The sequence below is a fragment of the Cydia fagiglandana genome, chromosome 11 (genome assembly GCF_963556715.1).
Source record: "Cydia fagiglandana chromosome 11, ilCydFagi1.1, whole genome shotgun sequence".
In the NCBI taxonomy this organism is placed as follows: Eukaryota; Metazoa; Arthropoda; class Insecta; order Lepidoptera; family Tortricidae; genus Cydia; species Cydia fagiglandana.
This window is the reverse complement of record NC_085942.1, coordinates 9473336-9496878: the sequence shown is the minus strand read 5'-3', so window position 1 is coordinate 9496878 and position 23543 is coordinate 9473336. Positions and strand designations below refer to the sequence as shown.

The window sequence follows — 23543 nt, the reverse complement described above, 5'->3', positions numbered from 1 at the left end:
GCCGCGAACGTGAGTGTGGCGTCGATTTTCGCAGACAGCGAAAATCGACACTCACGTTCGCGGCTTCGCCCGCGATTCACGCGCATGGTCTGGAGGGTGTTTATGAGTGGCGTTCACAAATAGACACTCCCAAATTCGATATTCGCGGTAGCCCACCGGGCGAATGATCTTAGGGCCGATACAGACAGACTGCAACCCGACTGAAATTTGTATGGGAACTGCACGTCGACTTCCCATACAAGTTGCAGTCGGCCCTTAGAGTCAATGCAAACTGACTGCATTATGTTGTACAGGCGTTTAGCTCTCACACAAGTCATAACTGGAATACAGTCGGTTTATATCAATCGGGCAGTTACGTCTTAAGCTCAGCCGGCCTAGCCAAAGTTACAATCGCTATCGCTTCGACAACGAAAAGCATTATGTCTCTCTATCACTCTTCCATGTTAGCGCGACAGTGACAGTTGTGTTTCGATCGCTACGGAGCGTAAGCGATTGGCATTTTGGCTACGCGACCTGGTTTCCTAGGATAGCGGTGCCGTCATATAGCGGCCGCCCATAATAAATATTACGACACCCATATTTAACCGTATTATTTTGTATCGAGACGGCACCGCTATAATCCTAGGAGAACCGAACTTTACAGTGCATATAATATGAACATTGATAGGTATATTCTTAAATTACTATATTCGAACTGCATTCGATTAAAGTTATATTTTGATAGCATTTCTAACTTGATAAATGAATAGATATTTAGATTTAAGTACATAATGTAATTCAAAATATAACAACAATATTCGAATGGTGTGTTTAACGTCATATTCTGTTTTCAGGTGTAAGGCATGAATTAAAATAAAAAATAAATGCCTGCTACTCGATCCAGTCAGTTTAATCGCAAGAAAAAGATAAAGTTGCATTCGACAGTTCAAGTCACTTACTTATTCAATAACTCAATTTTACAATGTTAAAAAGTAAAACATCACCATCAACAATATCACTTGGTCCACTTCCACTATAAAGCTACAAATTATACTTTCATACGTGTAAATTGGCACCATATAAATGTATAATAATGTATACTTCCTCTTATCTACACAGTAGACACCCTTGCACTACGTTACGAGCTTCCTCTAACTTGTCATCACATCCACGTGACAACATACCTATAACGGCACATCATAGTGAGCTATAGTTCGTCGTTGCTTTCCTTTAATTGACTAGTAACGATGGCGCTCAAACATTAGGCAAATCCTCCTCATTGGTAATTTAAAGTATTCCTCCTCCCTCCTTAAATTTAATTCTCCTTATAGGTGATCAATTGATCATATAAATTATGCAATTTTACGCGGATATGGCGAAAGCGTAGTAAAGATAAGACTAATTAAGTATAAATCCTAAATAAAAATGTTTTGTACATACTTCAAAACGGTATTTTATCTCCAATAAAAGACAAAGAGAAATTGTAAATGAAGTCCATTGAAACTTTAATATTTCGGTTAAACATTGTCGTCATTTAATGCAATATTTTATTTTTAAACAAATAAAGTATTGCACTACACTTTTACTTCTACCTATTTAAAAGGTTTTAGTATAAATGTATGTTTGTGCATAATTGTACGAATAAATGTATTTATGGGGGTCGACAGAGATACATGCTCATCAAGCAAGCAAGCTCCATGTGACTGGTTTAATTAATTACTATTCTAACTAATAAATCGATTATTGCTGATACAAATGGCATAATCCTAACAGCAACACATTAAAATGAACATTAGTAGACCTTATTTCATTGCATTAAGCTATATCATATTGACGGCGGATCGTTTTACAAAATTCATGAAGATTTTTTCATTATTTTTCACACAAAATAAATACAAAATCTTACATTGCTGCATGTCTCAAAACGACCTTTTGACATAACCAACGTAATGAAATAATTTGCTTTATTAATGCATTGACGAAATATTAAGTCAGTTTAACAAAAAGTGAAACCAGGATTAACACATCTTATTACATCAGATTCATACAAGATCTGTCTAATATATGTGAATTCTGGAGTGGTTTTCAACTTTTGGCAAATCAAATTTGTGGTATTCGTCTTCATGACTAACCAGATTCAAATTAATGTTTGAATCGTTAAAATGACGCGAGTTAGAAGATTTAAGATGTGATCAGAGAAAAACACTTATTTAACCTAACAACGTTTTCTTTCCGTTGAAAAAAAAAAACAAAATACAAACTGTGCCTATACTGAAGAGAAAATGGTTAAGCACCTTGTATCTGCGCAATTTTATTCAAAGTAGCAAGTGGAAAAAGCTTTTTTTCCTTCGCCCGTCAGTCAGTTTCGATGCGAGCATTTCAGATACATATATAAAAGGCGGTTTTAGTTTCAATCAACAAGGGCAAGTCTTCTATCCCTAGTCTATTGTATAAATGTGGATATAAAGCCTGACCAGAAGTATATGATCACGCGCCATGTTGCGGAATTTCATTGTTACTAATTTATTCATACTATACTGAACCAGGCGTGCGAAACTCCTGACTTCGGCCAAACTCGGCTCCGCTCGGCTCAGTATTGCCCCGAGCAATTGTTAGGGTTGACACAACATGACGTCCCTTTGCATGCACGACCACAGATAAGATAATAGTTCTAAATAGCCGAAAGGGATAGTGCCATGTATTAGAAAGGGACAGCATGATTCGACCCTGAACCGATGTCAAACTTCGGTTTTGTAGGAAGTTCCTTTCTGTACGGCAGTTGAGAATAACAGCGCCCTCTTGACAATGATCATATATTAGTGGTCAGAATTTAAAATGGCTCTTAGTTTATGTACTGCAGTATTTCCTCGACGGGCTGACCGGGGATGAGAGGTTGGCACATTTTGATCGGCAGCTGCCGTAGAACTCGCCTCTTTTGCGCATCTTCGACCAAAGTACGCCACTGATCGTTCCTCTGCAATGAGAAAAATAATATAACTATAAAATGAATAGAAAAGCGCAAATGTCTACCAACTACTTTGCCGGTAGTATTTCACTCAATTGTTTGTGCGCATTTAGTGATCCAAAAGACTCGAGCCCTGTTAGCTCTTTTTTTAGGGCTCGCCTCATCTCTTGACACCTAAAAGGCTAAAAGCTTATTTTACTAACCCCGGCTACACACGTAACGATAAATCGTAGCGATAAAACTGTGCAGTCCGAACGGCGCAGTTTTATCTGCCGTGTGTATGACAAATCGTTGTCGATTATCGTAACGATTTGTCATACACACGGCAGACAAAACTGCGCAGTTCGGACTGCACAGTTTTATCGCAACGATTTATCGTTACGTATGTAGCCGGCATAATGAAATAAATAAGGCGCATTCCTTAGCATGCAGGCCTATTATGGATGGTTTTATCCACTTGACACAATATCCGTCACTTTTTAACAGCGCGAATGAATGTGACGGATACCGTTTTATTACGCTGTCGTCTAGACAAGAACGACCATCATATTCGGTATGCTCTGGAGCAGGTCTGTACGGAACAGATCTGCTCCAGAGGATACCAAAGGTTAAGGCAGGGTTCTAGTATCGTCAGAGAAGGACAATATAATTCGTTGTCAAAAACCAGTTTTGTCAGATCTGTACGGAACAGATCTGCTCCAGAGGCAGAGTTCTAGTATCGTCAGAGAAGGACAATGTGATTCGTTGTCAAAAACCAGTTTTGTCAGATCTGTACGGAACAGATCTGCTCCAGAGGCAGAATTCTAGTATCGTCAGAGAAGGACAATGTCATTCGTTGTCAAAAATCAGTTTTGTCAGGTAGTGAGAATTCTGTATGTTAATTAGGTATGTTGCTTTTGCTCGCGTATAATATAAAGTATGTACTGTACACGACAAAATTTAGTCTATTTTGCAGTAGAAGTAAAACAATTTCATCATGACGGCCCGCGTTGATTATGATCTATCTCTCTCACCCCACCCCACCCCATTCGAGCGTGAATGAGAAGATTTATGACCCCGGTCGTCTGTTTGGTTTGAGTCTACTATAGGAAGATTAGCGACTCGACTATGTCTCGCTCCACCAGTCTTAAGGCGTATCCAGACTAGTAAATTTTTCGCCAATCTGATTAAATTGCCCGATCGGATCGTTCGGACGCAAACGCCAATTTGGCTCGCCGAATTCAAGCGCCGATAATGACCGATATTACCGATAAATGAGGTGCGGACGCAAGAATAACAATTTATGACGCTACGATAGTAAAGCGTATTTTCGTGTTGGGGCATTTTTTCAATTTAGAGGGCTCTAATATCACCATAAATCTTGACGCCAATTTCATTTCTGATCAAATCGGTCGATTTGATCATCCCGTCTGGATACTGCTTTAATATAAACAAACACAATCTCACCATGAAGGCATGCGGGTTGAGCGCGATGACGAGCGCGTGCTTGGCGCGCGTCAGCATCACGTTGAGGCGCCCCGCGTCCGTCAGGAAGCCCACGCCGTGCGAGCGAGCCAGCGACACTATTATGATGTCCCGCTCTTGCCCTTGGAAGCTGTCCACCGTGTTAACCTCCACTGGTTCCGATCTGAGGAAATAACCAGTTATTAATAATGGTGGACACCATTATGACTCTAGTTTTTCTTCACTTCGCGTAATGAGTTAGTTACTCCTGTTTTGTGTTACAACGTGCGCTTCATGAAAGAATTCGATTTAAAATAATTCTTTATTTCAGACTACAATAGTCATGTTCATAAATACAGTAAGGTGTTACAAGTATAACACGGTAGGTACATGACACTGTAAGGGCACACATTATTATTGTCCTTAAATCCATGCATTTTAGCAGATCGCTATACAAGCGCTTTATATACTATTAAACTTTCAGATCATTATTTATCTAACAAAGTTCCGACTGTGTTCGCCATTATGGCGCATGTGATAAAAAAATTGTTAAAAATAAAAGGGTACAAATACAGCCTGTATTTAGTTTCAAAGCAAATATAAAATGTATGCCGATAGTAAAGCGTTCAAATACTTTGTAAATATAATACAAAGATAAAGATGTTTATTATTCAAGTAGGCTTGTTACAATGCGCTTATGAACGTTAAATAATGCTACACCGGTTCCGAACCTACACCTCTGCCTCGAGAAGATTTAAGTCAATAGGCTACATTCCTACTAGAGTTAGACCGTAAAAAGTCTGCAGCGATTGTCATTTTAAACGTCAAACTTCTATGAAATTATGTCGTATAAATAACACTTACACTGCGTGGGCTATCAAATCCGCTGCAGACTTTTATTGGTGCGACTATAGTCAAATCAGCTTCTTTTTTAGAACTGTCAAAACGATTTGCTAATATGGAATTTATATGAAAACTAATATAGTGACGTCACGGTAAACTCACCTAATTTTTATATTTCAATCCCATTTATTAAATACAAATTGTGTTTAAAAATAGCTGTTATCTATGTTTTTCTAATAATTATCTGGTGCTTTATTGCGTGCACGGTTTGAAATAATTTATTTTATCCTCTTGGGGTTCAATGTCCTAATACTAGTACAAATTACCTCCAATGAAATTTAAATCTTAATTAAATGGAATAGAGTTTCTTTTATTTCGTTTCGTTCGATTTTAAAACAAAACAAATTCAACTCTATTTTCTAATACCGTTGATTCAAATTGGATTGCCAATTTTCCTTGTATGGTGGGCCGCTAGAGGTTAAGTACAGGAACAGCCCTATTGGAGGAGTGTATCCTAATACGGGACCGGCAACAAATACTTACTGATCCTGCTGCAGTGCTTTAAGGTTCCTCTTGATGAGCTCCTTGTGCGCGTTGTAGGGTGTAATGATGGCCATGTTCAGGTCCAGCCGGCGCGCCACCTCGCGCAGTGCGAGTGCTAGCCGAGTCACGCCCCACGCCTCCATGTCGTTGCTGCCTGATGCACCTGGTTTAATATTATACGATTAGGTTAGGGCACGATATTTTGAAAAGAAGAGCCATCCCATGTTATTGTACGAAACCATCATTTAAGACGTAATAGCAGGGGTGTGAAACACATCCCTTCGAGCAAACTCTGTTCCGTTCGGTTCATCATTGTTCCGAGCAATTATTACGGTTGACACAACTTGATGTTCCTCTGCGTGCAAGACCACAGATAAGATAATGGCTTGAATTTTGACAACATATATGAGAAAGGGACAATATGTTTCCTTTTGTATGGTAGTACTTATTTATTCTGTGCTAATAGTTTAACTCTTACTAGTATATTATTCACTCGTTCAATCTTTCTTTTCCAACAACTCCCACGTATAACAACCATCTGTATAATATGTTAATATTCAACTACTCCCACGTTTAACATCCATTTAAACAAACAACCGTGTGTGTGTGTGTGTGTGTGTGTGTGTGTGTGTGTGTGTGTGTGTGTGTGTGTGTGTGTGTGTGTGTGTGTGTGTGTGTGTGTGTGTGTGTGTGTGTTAAACGTGCGAGTTTTTGAAAAAATAAATCTTACGTGAAAATACTATTAGTCTTCAGTGTTTAAAAGTGACTTTTATTAATCCAGTACCACCAATTTGTATCGGACTCACCCTGGCCCTTGTCGCCGCTGGCCACGGCGAGGATGGCGTAGGGCAGCACGGGCAGCGCGGGGCGCGGCGCGGGCGCGCAGGCCACGCGGCCCGCGTAGAACGCGCGCACCGGGTACTCGGCGATGGCGCGCTGCATGCGGTACTGTGTGTCCAGCAGCACCACCGGCGTCCGCCGCCAGCTCTCCGCGCTGCTCGCTAGGCGGGAGAATAAGCTCTCGCCTAGGCCGTGACGTTTTGCGCGCTGTGATATAACAGTGGAAATAAAGTTTTGATTACAAAAGGGCCGGGCGGGACCATCGGCGTTTCGAACGCCAATTTTTTTTGGGACGACATTGATAGGCAGGGACTTGTATCAGACAACCATATATAAAAAAAGCCATAGAAACTGAAGGCACAGAGACGCAGATATTGATCCAAAGACGTCATATCACGCCAGCGTAAAGCCGGAACCCTAATACACAAACACAACAAAGTTTTATGATCTCAAGATAACTGATAGAAATGTACTGTTAAAATAATAAAAATATTTTTTTTTTCATATTGCGACTTTTACAAATAGCGGCGTTGAGCGTCAGCGCTTCAGCGCGAGACACTATAGTAGACGCCAAATGATCGTTCCGATAGGGTAATAAACCGAACTGTCAACAAGGATGCGGCTAAAGTCGATATTGCTTATCGATGAATTACGCTTGCTCGATGAAACAGTATTATATATCAGCATTTATTATAGTACCAATGGCTTCATTAATATTTTCAATAGTTCAGTAATAAATTTACAAGATGACAGTGATACCGACAGTTCCGACGACGAAAACTATGTAAATTAAGTTTATTGTTTTAGTTTTTATTCATTGATATTTATTATGTTATTTCTTTTTATAGTATTTATTACAAAGTTAGAAATTATCAGCATAGGTATATTAATTGTACAATGCGTTCAAAACTAACATAACCAATTATTATTATAAATACCACCATCGATAATCTGCGAAGGTTGCGATACGCATCCCTACAAGCAGGTAGTAAAAGGGGCGGGGTCGACCTAAAGATGTATGGCCTCATCGGAACGATCCTTTGGCGTCTACAATAAGAGCGGGGCCACACTTGCAATTTGCAAGCGAGTTGAAAACGAGGCGAGCGCGCAACGATATCGCCTCAAGCACGCAACGACTTCGCTCCCATTTCAGTATGACAGTGCATAGCGAACTCGTTGCGCGCTCGCGGCGAACTCGCTGCGCGCTCGTCTCGTTTTCAACTGGCTCGTAAATCGCCAGTGTGGTCCCGCTCTAAGTCAGCCGAATATTGAATAACTATCACTGTGTTAAATAGTGAATAGAATCAGGCGTTACTTTGCGGAAATCCATATAAAATAAAATACACAAGTAAGTATAACGGGTTAGCACTGACTGACTAGCACGTTATCTTTTACGCGGATTAGCAAAGTAATATTTTGGTTTTAATTCATCATCATCATCATCATTTAAGCTTTTATACGTCCCACTGCTGAGCACAGGCCTCCTCTCATGCGCGAGAGGGCTTGGGCTATAGTCCCCACGCTAGCCCAATGCGGATTGGGGACTTCACATACACCTTTGAATTTCTTCGCAGATGTATGCAGGTTTCCTCACGATGTTTTCCTTCACCGAAAAGCTAGTGGTAAATATCAAATGATATTTCGTACATAAGTTCCGAAAAACTCATTGGTACGAGCCAGGATTTGAACCCGCGACCTCCGGATTGAAAGTCAGGACGTCATATCCACTCGGCCACCACTGCTTTCTTTCACTGTGGTTTTAATTATCACTGTGTTATTGTTGTATATGTCACCTGTGAGCAGATGTAGCCGGGCAGCTGCTGCGGGTCGCCGATGAGCGTGAGCCGCGTGACGTCGAGCGTGAGCGGGATCAGCGCCTCCGGCTCGATCGCCTGCCCCGCCTCGTCCACGATACATAACGCGATACGTCTTTTTAACCTGCGCACAATATGAGTACACATTATTCTTTATCCCGTATTTTTTACACATTTCATTTTATCAACTTGAATGACTAACTGCAGCTTATAACCACTATTTGATAGCTAACCTGTTGTTATTGGTGAGATGGCAACCTATAATAGGCATGTTGACATGAATCGCGAATATATAACATGTTATGTTTTTTCCATAGCAGGGAATATTAGAATGCTGAAAATCATATTTTGCAAGTGTAAATATGCGTAATAAATTAATTAAAAATAATCAAAAGTATTTAAAATAATGCCCAGTATCACGTGACTGCAAACGCCAATCGGAGCGCGTGACGTCATGACATGAGAATCACCACAGACTAGTCGTCAAACCTGACCGTAATCCATACGACACCGCCAAAGAGTTTGGATGTTCAAAAACTGTATGTATTTTTTATTTCGACAATAGACATTTATTACGTACAAAAAATATTATTACATGATATAAAAATATATATTTATTTGTTATTAAATAAATAAAATGTTATATAATACAATATTTTACCAAAATCTTTTTAATAATTTGGCTGAATGGAACTATCATTGCCATGTTGGCTATCGGAAACAAAAAAAAATAAAATTTAAAAAGTTATATTTGCACTCACAATTTTAGTTGTATCATAATAATTTATCTTAAATTGTAACTGTAAGTGTTTTTGTGTGAAATCAGTTATTGTGATTCATTTTTGAAATGGTTTTATCATCGCTGATACATATAGTTCGCAAGTAACAATATCATTCAAGTAAAATCCGTAACTGCAACGTAAGTATCATGTAACAAATATTTGTTTTATACTCTAGGGTCTTGATTGTAGTTCTTTTACACATACATAGGCACTCCATAAGACATGTAAAACTTGTTATTCTATTCATTATTTTAGCTTATATATTTACGTAATACTGATCTTTTAGAAAGAGAGATAAATTAAATACTACAGCTTTTGTTTTACGCTATTACGCTAGGACTGACATTTTGGCAGCAGTTTGTTTATTTATCTGTTCGTGACGTCACGTGACAGCTTGGAGCGTTTAGACTCAAACTTTGAACACTAAACTAATTAAGCTCTATTTAGTATTTAAAATTAATGAATAAAAAATTTAAATTTTTTTTTTTGTAATAATTACATGTCTATCTATAAAATGAATACAGTTCTAAAATCTTGTCTATTGGCTTTCTGTTATTTACATATATAACTATTGTATAATTGTAACTGTTGGTTCTCCGAATAATAAATAAATCAATAAATTATATTACTAGCATTCACCCGGAACTCCCAAGCGTAGGTATAATTTAAGTAACTTATAGCGAGGCCGAAGGCCGAGCTGCGGCAGTCTAGTGCCAAGCGTTGTACAAATAACGTAAACGAAGTAGAACTTGGTCTTCGCAGAAGTCGGCCTCCGGAAGCCAATGCTTTTGCAATGAGTTCCGCGTAAGGCCGAAAGCCCAGAGAGCTAAAAGCGCATTTCCGGGGAACAACAAGACACAAGCATCAAGCAAAAGTGGTAGTTGTCGTAGAGCTGCAGTGCAGTTACCCGCGCATCTTGTGGTTGATGGCGGAGGCGAGCGTGGTGAGCACGATGTCGGCGCCCTCGATGATGCGCCGCTCGGCGCGCGCCACGTCCTCCGCCCGGGGCTCCTCGCCGCCCTCCCCAGACCCCCCTAACTGGAACACACTCATTGTAGTAAGGATAAAGCGCAGATTTGAAATTTTAACAACAAAAATATACCAATTTCTACTGGATAAAAATAATTTATTTACAAACAAGATATACAGATGTATTACTAAATGAAATTAATAACCAGCTTAAATCTAAAATAAGTCGTCGTCGCTGACGACGGAGAGAAGACTGCTAGGCTCAAATGGGACTGGGCCGGTCACGTCTGTCGCATGCATCCAGACAGATGGGCTAGTGTAGCTACCAAGTGGATGCCAGAAGGAGAGCGCGGACGCGGAAGGCCCAGACGGAGATGGCGGGATGACCTAGACACCTTTTTCAGTAACTGGCCAGAGCAGGCGCTATGTCGGGAGTCGTGGAAGACAAGGGGAGAGGCCTTTGCCCAGCAGTGGGACACCTTAATAGGCTAGCAAAAAAAAAATCTAAAATAGGCCCATGAGGCATTGTACCAAGATGCTGGCGGTATTTCGTATCGCAATGCTGATACGATGTGCGAGGTAGCCGCTAGCTCTTCGGTCACTAGTTACGTCAACCAGACGCTGCGCGATTTCTGCGAACAACTTATGCACGCTGGGAACCCATGGACCTAGAGTTTCAACTCTAAATGGTACACAATGGTACTCTACCGCTCTTATATTTGTTACGTTTTAAAACGGCTCTTTCCACACCGCTCGCCCGCTTTTACATTAGTCCGTTGGAGGTGGGACAGTGCCAGCATTTCTTGTTAGCAAAGTAAAAATTCATTAGTGATTCTGTATTCTAATACAGACTTATCTGATTGCAAAACAAAAGAAATGTTGATGGAGGCAATAAGGTGCACACCTATAGTTCGTTTTTTTTAGGATTACAAAGAACTCCACAAAAGCAAGCGTGCAGTTTTTATCAGGCTCTTTAATTGTTAATAATTATTGAATTATCTAATGTAGCATGGTCAATACCTACATATAATTTACTTCAAATTATTACCGCTAAAAGTGCCGGATTTGGAACCACAAGCTTACCTCTGCAAAGTTCTTTCTAATGCTAAAAAAACGGACATATCTCAAGAAAATATTTATAAAAAAAATGTGATGTGTGATGGGATGTGAACCCAGGATCGTCAGAAGTATCATCAAAGATGTGAAGTACCTAATGAAATGCGGATTAATGATAATACATATAATGTTCTAAAGAAAGTGTGACAAGGTTGTAAAAAGTAAATATCATACCTAAAATTAAAGAGGTTCGATGGAAGGATGGAACCATAGCTACAGGACTTGGGGCCTCAGTTTGCTCTACAGCGACAAGTGTTCGACGTATGTGAAAAGATTCGTTAGTAAGTTTATAAGTACCTGTGCTCTTTTGATTGTGAATTGCTTGACGCGCTCCTTGCAGTAGGCCTTGCGGGACGGATCTTTGGACTCGTGGCTCGCGCTCTCCCACATGTTGATTTTGGCAGTCAGTCTCGAGATCTAGGGACATTGTTGGTCTTTAAGTATAAGAACGAGCTGGAACCTTTTGGGACGCAAAGTGTTAGCCACGTCTCGGCGTCGAATTATACTTAAATTAAATTGCTTATCAGCGGATTGCAGTTAGGGATTCTAATTCAACTAATGGAATCACTTGTGAGTAACGTTAAATAACGTTTACTTACCTGGGTTAATTCAAGTCGGACTGATACCAGACTGCAGTATGTAAGAGACAGAGCAGAGCAAAAAAAAAAAGCAAAGAGACCAACACTCGCACCATGCGGAGCCGCTCGTCTGTGACCCATGAGTGAGATAATACCTCCTCCTTGATGGCGGGCGCCTGTTGGTCGGGGCGGACGCGCGCGTCGCGCTGCGCCAGCCCCTGCGAGCTGACGTCGCGCGCGCGCGGGTGCATCGCGTCGGCGCGGCCCACTCGCACCATGCGGAACCGCTCGTCTGTCATACGGGAAAAAGAACTCCACTCAGTCGAAGAAAACAAAAACTGACGAGCCAATATTTTCGTAATACATAGTTAGCTTAAGATTTTAAAAAATGAACATACAGATGTACGACTGCTATTGCGAGGCAAACTTGAAACTATTACTAATGGCTATGTGAGCTGTAGACCTCGCGGACCCCCATGGCGCCGCCATTTTAAACATTTCCTAAAACTGAATAGACAAAAAAGTACATGTATAATTATCGAATCTGCTCACCAAATTTCACGAGAATCAGTTGAAAAATGGGACTTGTAGACGAGAATTTTGATAGAAACCTGACCTTCGGTTTCGCTCAGTCAGAAATGATATCAATAAATTCACATTTTAACTTCAATCCTTACAGGTTTTCGAACGCTTAGTCTCTGAACTCCCGCAGTTACGATATAATTCTCAAAAATTCATGTCTCACGAAATAACATGCGCGATTTCATAATAAAATGTATCAAAAGCCCGTGGGAGTTGATGATTGCCAAGTGTTTAGAGTGGCCAAGGAAATGAAAATAGAACATACTCTTGGGCAGCGTCTGCCTGATGTTCAGCAGCCGGCAGACGAGCTCGTCGACGGCGGCGTTGCTGGTGGCGCAGATCAGGATCTTGCCGCGGTTCTGCAGCCGCCGCTCCGCCGGGTCGTAGAAGTACGCCATCACCATCGCCGTGATCACCGCCGACTTGCCTGCCGGACGGGTTACGGGTTACTTACCACTATCAGAGATATTTCGTTGAACTGAATCTTATACGCCTAATAATCCATACTAATATTATAAAGGCGAAAGTGTGTATGTCTGTCTGTCTGTTACCTCTTCACACTTAACCCTTAAATGCATAGTGTTGCCAAATGTCTACAAAGCATTAGAAAGCTCATAGATTTAAAAAAAGAAGGCTTGCGTTCTTGAATGCACCTTTATATCAAACGTCAAGTAGTAGGGTTATGATTAAAGGGTTAAATTTACGCAATTTTTTTAATTTATAAAAATTACATTCATTTTAAGACGAAAAGTCGGAAAGTGTGCAAAAATCTATAGGTTGATAATTTTTAGTACTTATGTGATTTTGAACGGTGTTTTCGGGGTTTGTAATTATTTTATATTTAAAAACTTTATCATAGGTATAGCACAAATAGTGTATCTTTCTAATGGTAGTAAAAAATCATATATATCTATTACTGAAAATTACATATTTAGATAAATATGATTTAGCCAATACAACTTCTAACACTGATTTCGCAGTGAACATCTAAGTTATATTTTTTTTTACTATTTTTCCTAGAACCTGCAAACAATTATGTGATACATATATTAATTTCGGACAAAAAGAAAAAATCATGCATTTAAGGGTTAAGCCACTGAACTGATTTAGTTAAAGTTTGGTATAGAGATAGTTTGAGTCCCGGGGAAGGACATGACATAGGATAGTTTTTATGTCGGAAATCATCCCTAAAGAGAGTGCAAAGGGGAAAGGAATTGAAAGAGTTAATGAATTGCCTAATAATTGAAGTAAGCAATGCGCGAATTGAATGATTGCCATTAGCATTACCCAGGCGCTATACCTACTTTAGCTGCTGTCACTAATTCCACGCAGACGAAGTCGCGGGCAAAAGCTAGTAAAGAATAAATGTGGCTCTCAATCACAGAAGGGTAACCCAGGCTCTTATTGCAGAGCCTTTTTATCAGAATTTCAGATGGAAACGTCCTTATTGTACAGTCGCCATCAGATATATCGGAGCGGCCAAGGTGTTCACAATATCTGAACACGCACTCTAACGCCTAACGTCTAACGCCTTGACAATAGAGGCGTGTTCAGATATTTGTGAGCACCTTGGCCGCTCCGATATATCTGATGGCGACTGTACTTGAAGCATAAGGATCCTTCTGTGATGGAAAGCAACATTTAATTTCCTTAGTCACCTGTGCCAGGAGGTCCCTGCACCATCTGTATGCGCGGCCGGTCGCCGAGCGCCGCCGACACGGACGCGCTTATGGCCGCCTTTTGACTGTCGTTTAGACCTGCGACCCACTACAAACACACATAATATTACATATTACGCAAATTAGATACGTAATTATTTGGGAGCTTTGCTCGGAAAACATAAAAACTCAAAAATGCTCGTTTTCCCAGAGATACGACCCAGCTAGATTGTTTGTTTATTCACATATACATATACGATAATTTAAATAGATCGATTTATCGCCCCCGAAAACCCATATAGCAAAATTCATCGAAATCGTTAGAGCAGTTTCTGATTCCCGAAATATATACATATATAAATAAATCAATAAGAATTGCTCGTTTATAATTATAGATTGATAGACGTAGACGTACATTCCGAGTAGGAGCTTCGAGTATTTTCGAGTTGAGAGTGCGGAAAGGTGCACCTTTGAACAAATCCTATTCTACTAACATTTGACAATCCAGGCACTACACATTGTGCCGCGGCGTACAGCGTTAGCTAAAGCAACCATCAACATTTAAAATTATAGTCCCACCCAGACGAAGGAATGAATTTAACTTGGCATACTCCTACATGCTCATGTAGGTAAAAAAAGATAGGACTTTATTTAGAGCTGAGAACCCGTACTATGGTAACGATAGGTAGGTAGTTAAATTGGGATTGAACCTGAAAGGTGATTCAATTATATGTTTTTATATGTACAATATATTACGGTAGAGAATTTATGATCCTACTGAGGAAGAAAGAGGTTTTTTAAGTATGAATTATAAATATGCAAAAAATAAAATAAGCTCGTTACCCTTGAGTTCATGTTACATTCCGGATGGTGTGGTACTTCCGGGAAATGTTGAGGCTCCGGCCTTAAAATGGCCTCGCTAAGTGGCGACCTGGCCATGTACTCCATTGCTTCGTAAAGAGCCAGTTCTTTCTGTATATACGCTAGGCTCTTCCCGATCAATACGTCGCCAGGGTGCATTGACCTCATCTTGTCAGTGAATATTGCATTCAGATTTACTGTGAAACAAGGCCGTCTGTTATCTGGAAGGAGAAGTAATTGATTAGGAAAATTAGATCCAGTGCCGGTAAAGCTATCTTTATATATAGAAGCACTGAAGTAGACGGTGTCGTACGGGTATATCTATAGCGTTTATTATTATGTGGCACCTAAGTTGCCAATGGTATCGTTCCACGCTATCTGACGAAACGACGGTACACTGACTTTCATAAATTTATTGGTCTTAGCAGACGATATATTTTAGTCATTTGTAAAATGGTGCACAGATCATAATCAAAAATATGTCCCATACCTCTTATGTCAGCGAATTAAGGGACATATTTTTGGGTAAGTTATATGCACCCATATTTTTACACTTGACTCTACAAGTTATGCGTTTTTTGGAAACAAACCTATTTCCTGGCTCCGTTGCTGCCACGCTAGACCCACTAGTAGGAAAACAAATGAATAATGTGGTATGCAAAATGTAGGCATTCACCAAACATAATGTTAGTAATGGCAACATTTGATACCAACCGAGAAACGGCGTAAGTTCAGAAAAGTGACTTTTCCAGAAGGTTCTTTAAATCTTTACTTCATTGATTCATGATAAGATTATGAAATAGCACTTTTGAAGAATCAAGAACAATACAAACGTTACATTATAACAATCGCAATTACAGTCGAGATGTTGACCATTTCAATTCTAAGAAAAGTCATGCTATTACTATGTGAGATTTCGAAGTACTTACTTGGTTGTTGGACATTAGTCACATAAAGAAATCTTGAATTCTTTGCATTTTCTGGCCCGAAATAGACAATCATTATGTCTCCCATTCTTGGTACATTTCTAGTTTCAGACCTTGGTACAGCAACTGCAATCACAATGTTAAATGATTTTTATTTTTTTTATTTATTTTTATTGATTCATAAAATTTACACAGCATTACAGCGGACTAATACACTGTGAAATTTATAATAGACAGTATTTATACAAACAAGGTACATGATACAGTCTACAAAGGAAAAACAGAACAAAATGTCAGAAAGAAAAACTAATACAAGACAGATGATTCACGCTTATCCAACGCCTCACAGAACTTCGTACATTCTTTACACAGGTCCATCCAACTACTTGCAAATACATCACATTCCGGTGCTGAAGCGGTGATGATTCTTATCTGTTAGGGTAAATCGTCTGTTAAATGATACCCCAATAGTTAACCTTTTGAACGCTAAACGGCGCATCCATTTACCGTGCCACTGACGCCACGGGGCTAAAATTTAGTTTTGTGAATAAATAATGCCAACCTACAAGTGGGGTGTTTTTCAGTAGATTTTCATCAAAAAACGATCGACGTCAAATGCGGTCTGTGGCGTCGTTGTCACGATTTTGCGTTGACGTCAATTGCCGTCTGTGGCGTCGTTGTCACGATTTTGCGTTGACGTCAATTGCCGTCTGTGGCGTTCAAAAAGTTAAGTAAATACGGTTGAAATGTGTATATCCGTCTGTTGAACCCAGAAATAAATTGATTGTACATACATTTAAGATAAATTCATGTTTCGAGTTTGCTGATGCAGATGGCGCTGTATATTAAGCGTAGAGTTAACGCTTCAAAAGTCGTCAAAAGTTGACCTCTGATAATCCAATGACCTCAAATTTATGGCGGTCAAAATTTCTCAAGCTAGTGCACACAATATTTTTTTACACAATTAATAATTCTTACATAAATAGCAGACAACCTAAATCCTTATACAAGTTAATTTTCAACCGACTTACAGGCAGGAGGTTATCAATTCTGTTGTGTTTTTTTTTTCAATGAAAAATTTACCTTGTAGTTGGAATTTCACTTACTTTCTACAGTAATATTGAATAAGTCGTGTACGCGCTCTTTCGGTGGTGGAGGTGGCAGTGAAGTAATTTTCATAGGAACACCAGTATTCTGATCCCTTACTCTCATGTAGCCCTGTGTTACACATTCCCAAATCTCCATCAAAAGCAGGTCGCCAACTTGCCTGTAAATGTTATATTTGTCACCGTAAAATTGTAAACACTCGTCAGTTTATAAAATCGCTAGTTAGATAAATTATGAACTGAAGGTATGGAGATTATAATCTAACCTAACCTAAGCTACATTGATTGAGGTTACAAACTGCCTTTTCATCACTACACAGGATGTTAAGAGGAAACGTTCCTCTAACAGGTTCATATATTCTTATATTTTTGGTTTTCGTTACGACGGCACTGATACCTTTTTTTATAAATATTAAAATAGCTTCTGTTATCTGGCCTGTTAATGGAACATATACCCGAGGGCGGGTTGCGTTGAGCTAGTAGTTTTATAGTTCGTTTTTTTAGCATTAGAAAGAACTCCACAGAAGCAAGCGTGCAGTTTTTATCAGGCTCTTTAATTGTTAATAATTATTGAATTATCTAATGTAGCATGGTCAATACATGTAATTTACTTCAAATTATTACCCCTAAAAGTGCCGAGTTCTGCGAAGTTCTTTCTAATGCTAAAAAAAAAGAACTATAGATGTAGGTATAATTTAACTACACATATGTATTTGTAATTAAGTTTCTCGATTACGCGTTGTGTGACGGTATGGACGAGTGAGAAAAATATACGAGGGTAGTATGTTAAGTCATTTCCGTCAGTATAAAAAAGCGGCAAATTTAAAAAATGTAGGTGCGAATGGATTCGGTAACCAAAATTCAATATCGCGGCTTTTTCAACTGACAAAGTTTGACCGACTGAGGGCCAGTTGCACCCATCCCTATTCCCACATACATCCATCTCATGGCAACTAAATGTTGTATTAAACAAATTATCATTAACTTACCCAACATACTGACGATGATTATCAAATGCTTGAAAAATATTCAACGGAATATTATTATGTCCTAATATTGGAGGCGGCTCATTATTATTAATCTGCTCATCTAGCCAATGTGGATTCCATATCAGAATTTTGATTAAAGTTAATTTTTCTAAAGAGAATGACGGCATACTTCGAGGTGTGTCTACAAGTGTAGTTTTTATAGAGCTAGTCTTATTCAGTCTGTTTCCCGGCTCAATTTCAAATTCGACAATTTGAGGAGGTGCATCAGAAAAACGGACTGATTTCTTTGGTTTTTTAGGGGGCATGGGATCTACTTTTGATATTGGTTTCTTTGATTCTTCACTTTCTGACAGTGGTTTAAGGCTCTTCAGTGGTACCCGTCGGTCAGACGGTTTCTGAGGTCTTTTGGTTTCTACTTTTTCTGGCTGCTTAGTATCTTTTTCTTTTCGTTTTTTCGAGTTTTCAATATCTTCGGAACGCGCCTCCCGGCTATGTGAACTTTTTTTAGACGTTTCCGTTTTCTTGCTTTTTGTTTTATGAGGTTTTTCTGGACTAGTTTTTCTTGCCATAGGTTTTACAATTGCTTGCGCTACTTGTTCCTGTGCCAAGAACGCCCCTCGGTTGGAAGACGTTTGTTTAATATTAACCTTTGCTTTATTGGATTGATTGTCCGAAATATCAGTTTTACTAGAATTTAGGTCTGTTTGTTTATCTTTATTAGCAATCTCCCTTAATTTCTTTCTTCGTTCTTCTTTTAGTGCCTCACTTATCTGATTTTTAGACGTGGAGTGTTTTGATGACTTACTCCTCTTTGAGGACGAAGATGAAGATGGTTTTACAGAAGTACTTCTTGATGATGTAGTAACTTTTGATTTACCTATAAAAATAATAAATTGATAAATAAAAGATTGACTATCTAAAAAATAACATGAAGTAATGTGTAAAAAATGAATATCAATTTTAATTAATTAATCAGATCCTTAAAAACTATATACTATTACTATTTACCTTCAGGACTAGTGGCATAGTGTGATTTCCTCTTTGGTAATTGCACAAGCGGCTCAATCATTTGTATTTTCTTTGCAATATCATTTTGGTTCTCAACAACAGGTTTGGGTGGAACTGTAGAACAACCATCTACTCTGTCTTCACCTTTCTCCAAATCCTCCAGTGCAGTGGGAGTTTTTGGTGCATCAAGGCTTATTATATCATTCATAAAGTCTTCTTCATCAGTTATTTCGCCGAAAAACTCCTTATTTTTTGCAGATATATCATCTTTTGTTTCATTAGGACTTATCTTATTTTCCGATTCTTTAGATTGTGGAGGCGGCGGAATACTTATTATATCATCATAGAATTCTTCATCATTATCTAAGTCAATAATGGGATCGATTTGGCTGTATGATGTGTTCTCTTGCTGAGGAACTATTTCATTGCTGCATCTTATGAATGGTTTGCCAGGAGAGCTTTGGGAAAGTCTCATTAGCCATTGTTCTGATTCACTATCAGTATCACTATCCTCTATTTGAATGAGTTCATTATCATCAAATCCTAAATACTCTTGCTTTACATCAAACACTTCATAATCGGATATTTCATTTTCAGTATTCATTACTTCTTCTTTGACTGTTAATTTTGGTTGTTCCTCTATAATTGGATCAATTTTAATTTTCTTAGTGTCACGTTTTGGTTGTTCCTCCAAAATGGGATTGTTTTTAATATTCTTAGTTTCATGTTTTGGTGGTTCCTCTAAGATAGGATCCATTTTAACTTTCTTAGTGTCATGTAAGCTCTTTTTAGAATCTTTGGTTGCTACTTCACTATCACTATCCGATAAAAGGTTGATGACATTTGTGCTTTGTTTAAAAAGGTCCTCTTCTTTCTTTGTTACTTGATTGTTTAAACTAGAATCAGTTAGATTATCTTCTTTTTTAATTTTCGTACTCCCAGCATCAATGTTATCAAGTGATTTTCTTTTCAAGGACTTGGACTCTGATTTTACTTTATTAGATAATAGTTCTTTTGCATTGGCCTCCCCTGCATCCATGGAAGAAATTTTAGATTCTAGGTTATCATCACTGTCACTAAGATATTGTATTCTTTTATATTTAGATTCTCTGTTGAATGCAGTTTCATTGTAGTTTTCGTTGACTAATTTATAAACATGCTTGTCATTGTCAGTGATGGATGGAAGCGAGCTGACTACTGTGGTCCATCCAAAACCAATTAGGTCATTATGCTTTGCAGATAATGTAGCTCCAACAAGTATTTTTTTACTCCCAATGTAGGTGCCATTAGAGCTCTGAAAAAATAATTGAAAAATTTCCAAAAAAAGAATTAAAAATTTTGCACAGATCAGTCCAATTGCAGTATTTCTCGAATATATATGGAGGCTAAATTGATAGCTAATCAGCTGTTCACTCTGTTTAAATAGGACAGCCCATATTGTTAATCTACTATAACATAGTATAACAAAAAACTCTTAACAAATATATATTTTGATTAAAATGAAATTAAAAATTGATAACACAACTTCACAAGGAACTGAGTATAAGTTGTCAGCAGATAACAACCAAAACTCACTATTTACTATCACAAGTTAAGAGACATAGTGAACGGTGCAAAAACCAAAATAAGGTTATATAGAAACTTTGTTTTGATTTGGGTATTTCTTTTTCTGCTACAACTATGTATGTAGGTGCTCACAAATTATCATAAATTTTTAATTGTATATGTTTTAAACTACTCATTCAGTGAAATGTAATGTTTCTTTTGAGTAAATAAATGTGTTTACTCAGAACTAATACTAGTTTCATTATAGTAAGGAATACAATATAATGTACAAACGGCATCACTCTTGGTGGAGCTTATGCCTTTTGTAGTAAGGTCCACCAATGGCCATTTAACTGTGTGGGCGAAGGTATGTTACGTAATGATTATAGATTATTTTTTTTCTAATATGAAATATGGTGCCCTATTGATATTCCAAGAAAAATCACGCCAATATTTGTTTCACCCCGACGGGTTCTTTTGCAGAGTAACGATTGGCTGAATCTCACTATGCATAGTAGTCGTTTGCGAGAGAAGTCAATAAGCAGAACACTGATATACATATTTACTATTTGTAGAATAATCATTCATTAACTGTCATAATTACCCGAGAAAGGTAATCAACTAACAAAAGGATACATAAAAAAAAAACATTAATGTAATCATTTTAATAATTTTTATAAATCTTCATCTAGGTATACCTATCTATAGATTTGACATACAGGATGTTTTTCTTTTCAACACACCAACTTTTGAAAGGTTATTTTTATTGTTCAAAAACAAGCATTGATTATAAAATATGCATTTTAATCACAAGATTAACGTTTTACAGTTAGTATTTCTTCTGTCTTTGTAACTTACTTTATATACTTGTACATAACACATTTACTTTAACAGGGTAATATTTTATTACATCCATTTGGGTTTTCTTTATTTTTGCTAAGTTTTTGTTTTGAAAATAACGACTTCTATGTAAAATGTTATTCGATTAAACATTGCTTAAACGAAACGATTACTCTGCCAAATGGAAATCGTCCAATAATAGTTCTGCTAATTTACACATAAGCGAAATTAACTATATGTGAACCAAGAGTCTGCGTAACATTAGTCCACCAAAATTTACATTTACAAATAAATCACTCTGCGAAACGATGTTCGGCGAATCGTTGTAGGCGAATCTAAATCGAATCTCCTAAAAATTTCTCGGAGAATCATCAGGTACCCATCAAATATGAAGATAAAGTATGACATGCACATGTGAGGCTAAGTAGAAAAAAAGTTTAGTACTTACTTTTAAGTCTGTAATTAAAATGCAGTCTTTTTGTGCTTCTATAACACAATGATTTCTCGATATCACTATGCTCGACAAAGTTATTTTATTGTCGTATCCTCTGCCAATGGATATTTTTGTGTCTTCCTCCAAAGTAAACTCTTCAGTGCCAAACTCATGACGACATAATTTCCACTTTGCCATGGTTCTTTTATTGTTTACTGTTAAAAAATACTTAGAAAATTTGGTTGTTTAACTTAAAAGCATTTTTGAGGATCCTTACAGCTGTTCGTTTGTCATATATTACGTTTATGTATGTAATTTATGTAAAAAGGCGTAGAATAGCCTCATAAATGCCAAGATAACTTTATTTTGTGGATAAACCTTGCAGAAAGTAGTTAACCGCCGTAATCCACAGAAACAGAGGAATGCGAAAAGCTGTTACATTCATTTGCTTTGACATTTTTGACACATGGTGGCACAGATGCAATATGTTAAAAGCCGTAACAGACTACCGCACAGGACCGCGACCTTGGTGCGGAGTGGCAATATTACGCGAAACTCTGCGTAGGGGGCGCCACTACCACAATCAGTCACAATCTAAGGGACTAAACAAACGAGAGTTGAAATTTTGTTGTCTGACCTCTCTATCACTCTCGCATATTCGAGCGATAAATAGGCAGATAGCCGAGTTTCGATTTTTGCGTTTCCCGGTGGGCTCTTTGTAAACAACCGCCTTGATCAAAGAATATAATACTCACTAGGAGGCCTTGATCTATCAATGTCAAAGAACAGTTTAAGGCACAGAGGATCTACTGCGAACCACATTCGACGTGTTGCCTCTCTGTCACACTTGTAAATTCTTACGTAAATGTGACAGGGAGGCGTAAAATTCAGTAACTTTGTCGAATTTTGTAATGAGGCTCTTTTGCGTCAGATCCGGTAGTTCTGATTTTGGTTCGGATTTTTTGCACTTATTTATGATGTTGGTCGAATGAATACTTAATCAATGTTTGTGACCTCGAGCGCCGAACGCAACTTTGTCAAAAATCGAATATTTCGGGTGTCTTTTAAGTAGCTAACACACTACCGCACCGCACCAAGGTCATTGTGGGACGCACCCATAAGTAAAAGGGAGAAAGCGATATCCCTTTCTCCCTCTTACTTATGGGTGCGTCCCACAATGACCTTGGTGCGGTGCGATAGTGTGTTAGCTACTTTAGATTTGGGCGATTATAGTTGGTCAAGCAAATCTAGTCAGTAGAAAAAGGCGGCAAATTTAAAAAATGTAGGCTGAAGGGTTGTCGTCCCATAGAAAAATTGAATTTCGCGCCTTTTTCTACTGACAAGATTAAATTTCTCGTCATTATTAATTTAAAAAAAAAACCGTAAGTTGATACTGACCACAAATGTCCACACTCGACCGCGTTTGGGCACGCACTGTGGATTGGGCCACGTGTAGATGCGTACCGCTATCGCTGGCCCTTTGATGTTGTGCGTACGAAAACACGACACCGCGGCCATCCCATCACCATTCGCCGCGCCATAAGCCATCCTCTATAAGACACCATAAGACACCGCACTTGCCATCATAATGGGCCAATATAGAAGTGATACTTTATAGAATAAGGAATCCCTAAATATAATGAAAATGATATATTGCTTGCCCTAGTTGCTTAGAGCAGGAAGAAAGCTATGGATTGGACCTGGAGATCCGACCCTTTCCCCT

At 38.4% G+C, this 23543-nt stretch overlaps 1 protein-coding gene across 1 annotated transcript; it reads right to left on the bottom strand.

Annotated features, from left to right (window-relative positions):
• Positions 1 to 83: 83 nt before the first annotated feature.
• Positions 84 to 22223, bottom strand: LOC134668959 (uncharacterized). Its single transcript, XM_063526469.1, has 16 exons — positions 21836 to 22223; positions 19003 to 20296; positions 17995 to 18871; positions 17006 to 17166; positions 15903 to 16025; positions 14956 to 15194; positions 14113 to 14221; positions 12720 to 12881; positions 12028 to 12164; positions 11592 to 11711; positions 10117 to 10247; positions 8407 to 8551; positions 6580 to 6820; positions 5774 to 5936; positions 4391 to 4571; positions 84 to 2953 (listed from the first exon to the last, which is right to left on the bottom strand). Exons 1-16 carry the CDS (start codon positions 22016 to 22018, stop codon positions 2822 to 2824), a joined length of 4398 nt encoding a protein of 1465 aa, XP_063382539.1. The 5' UTR covers positions 22019 to 22223; the 3' UTR covers positions 84 to 2821.
• Positions 22224 to 23543: the final 1320 nt, after the last annotated feature.

What these genes read in the sequence shown, in the direction of transcription:
- LOC134668959 (XM_063526469.1), bottom strand. Translation starts at nt 22,018, where the DNA reads ATGGCAAAGTGGAAATTATGTCGTCATGAGTTTGGCACTGAAGAGTTT. An exon ending in CTATGCCACTAGTCCTGAAG is followed by an intron (nt 18,872 to 19,002) that starts GTAAATAGTAAT and finishes TTATTTTTATAG; the next exon opens with GTAAATCAAAAGTTACTACA. An exon ending in AATCATCGTCAGTATGTTGG is followed by an intron (nt 17,167 to 17,994) that starts GTAAGTTAATGA and finishes TAACATTTACAG; the next exon opens with GCAAGTTGGCGACCTGCTTT.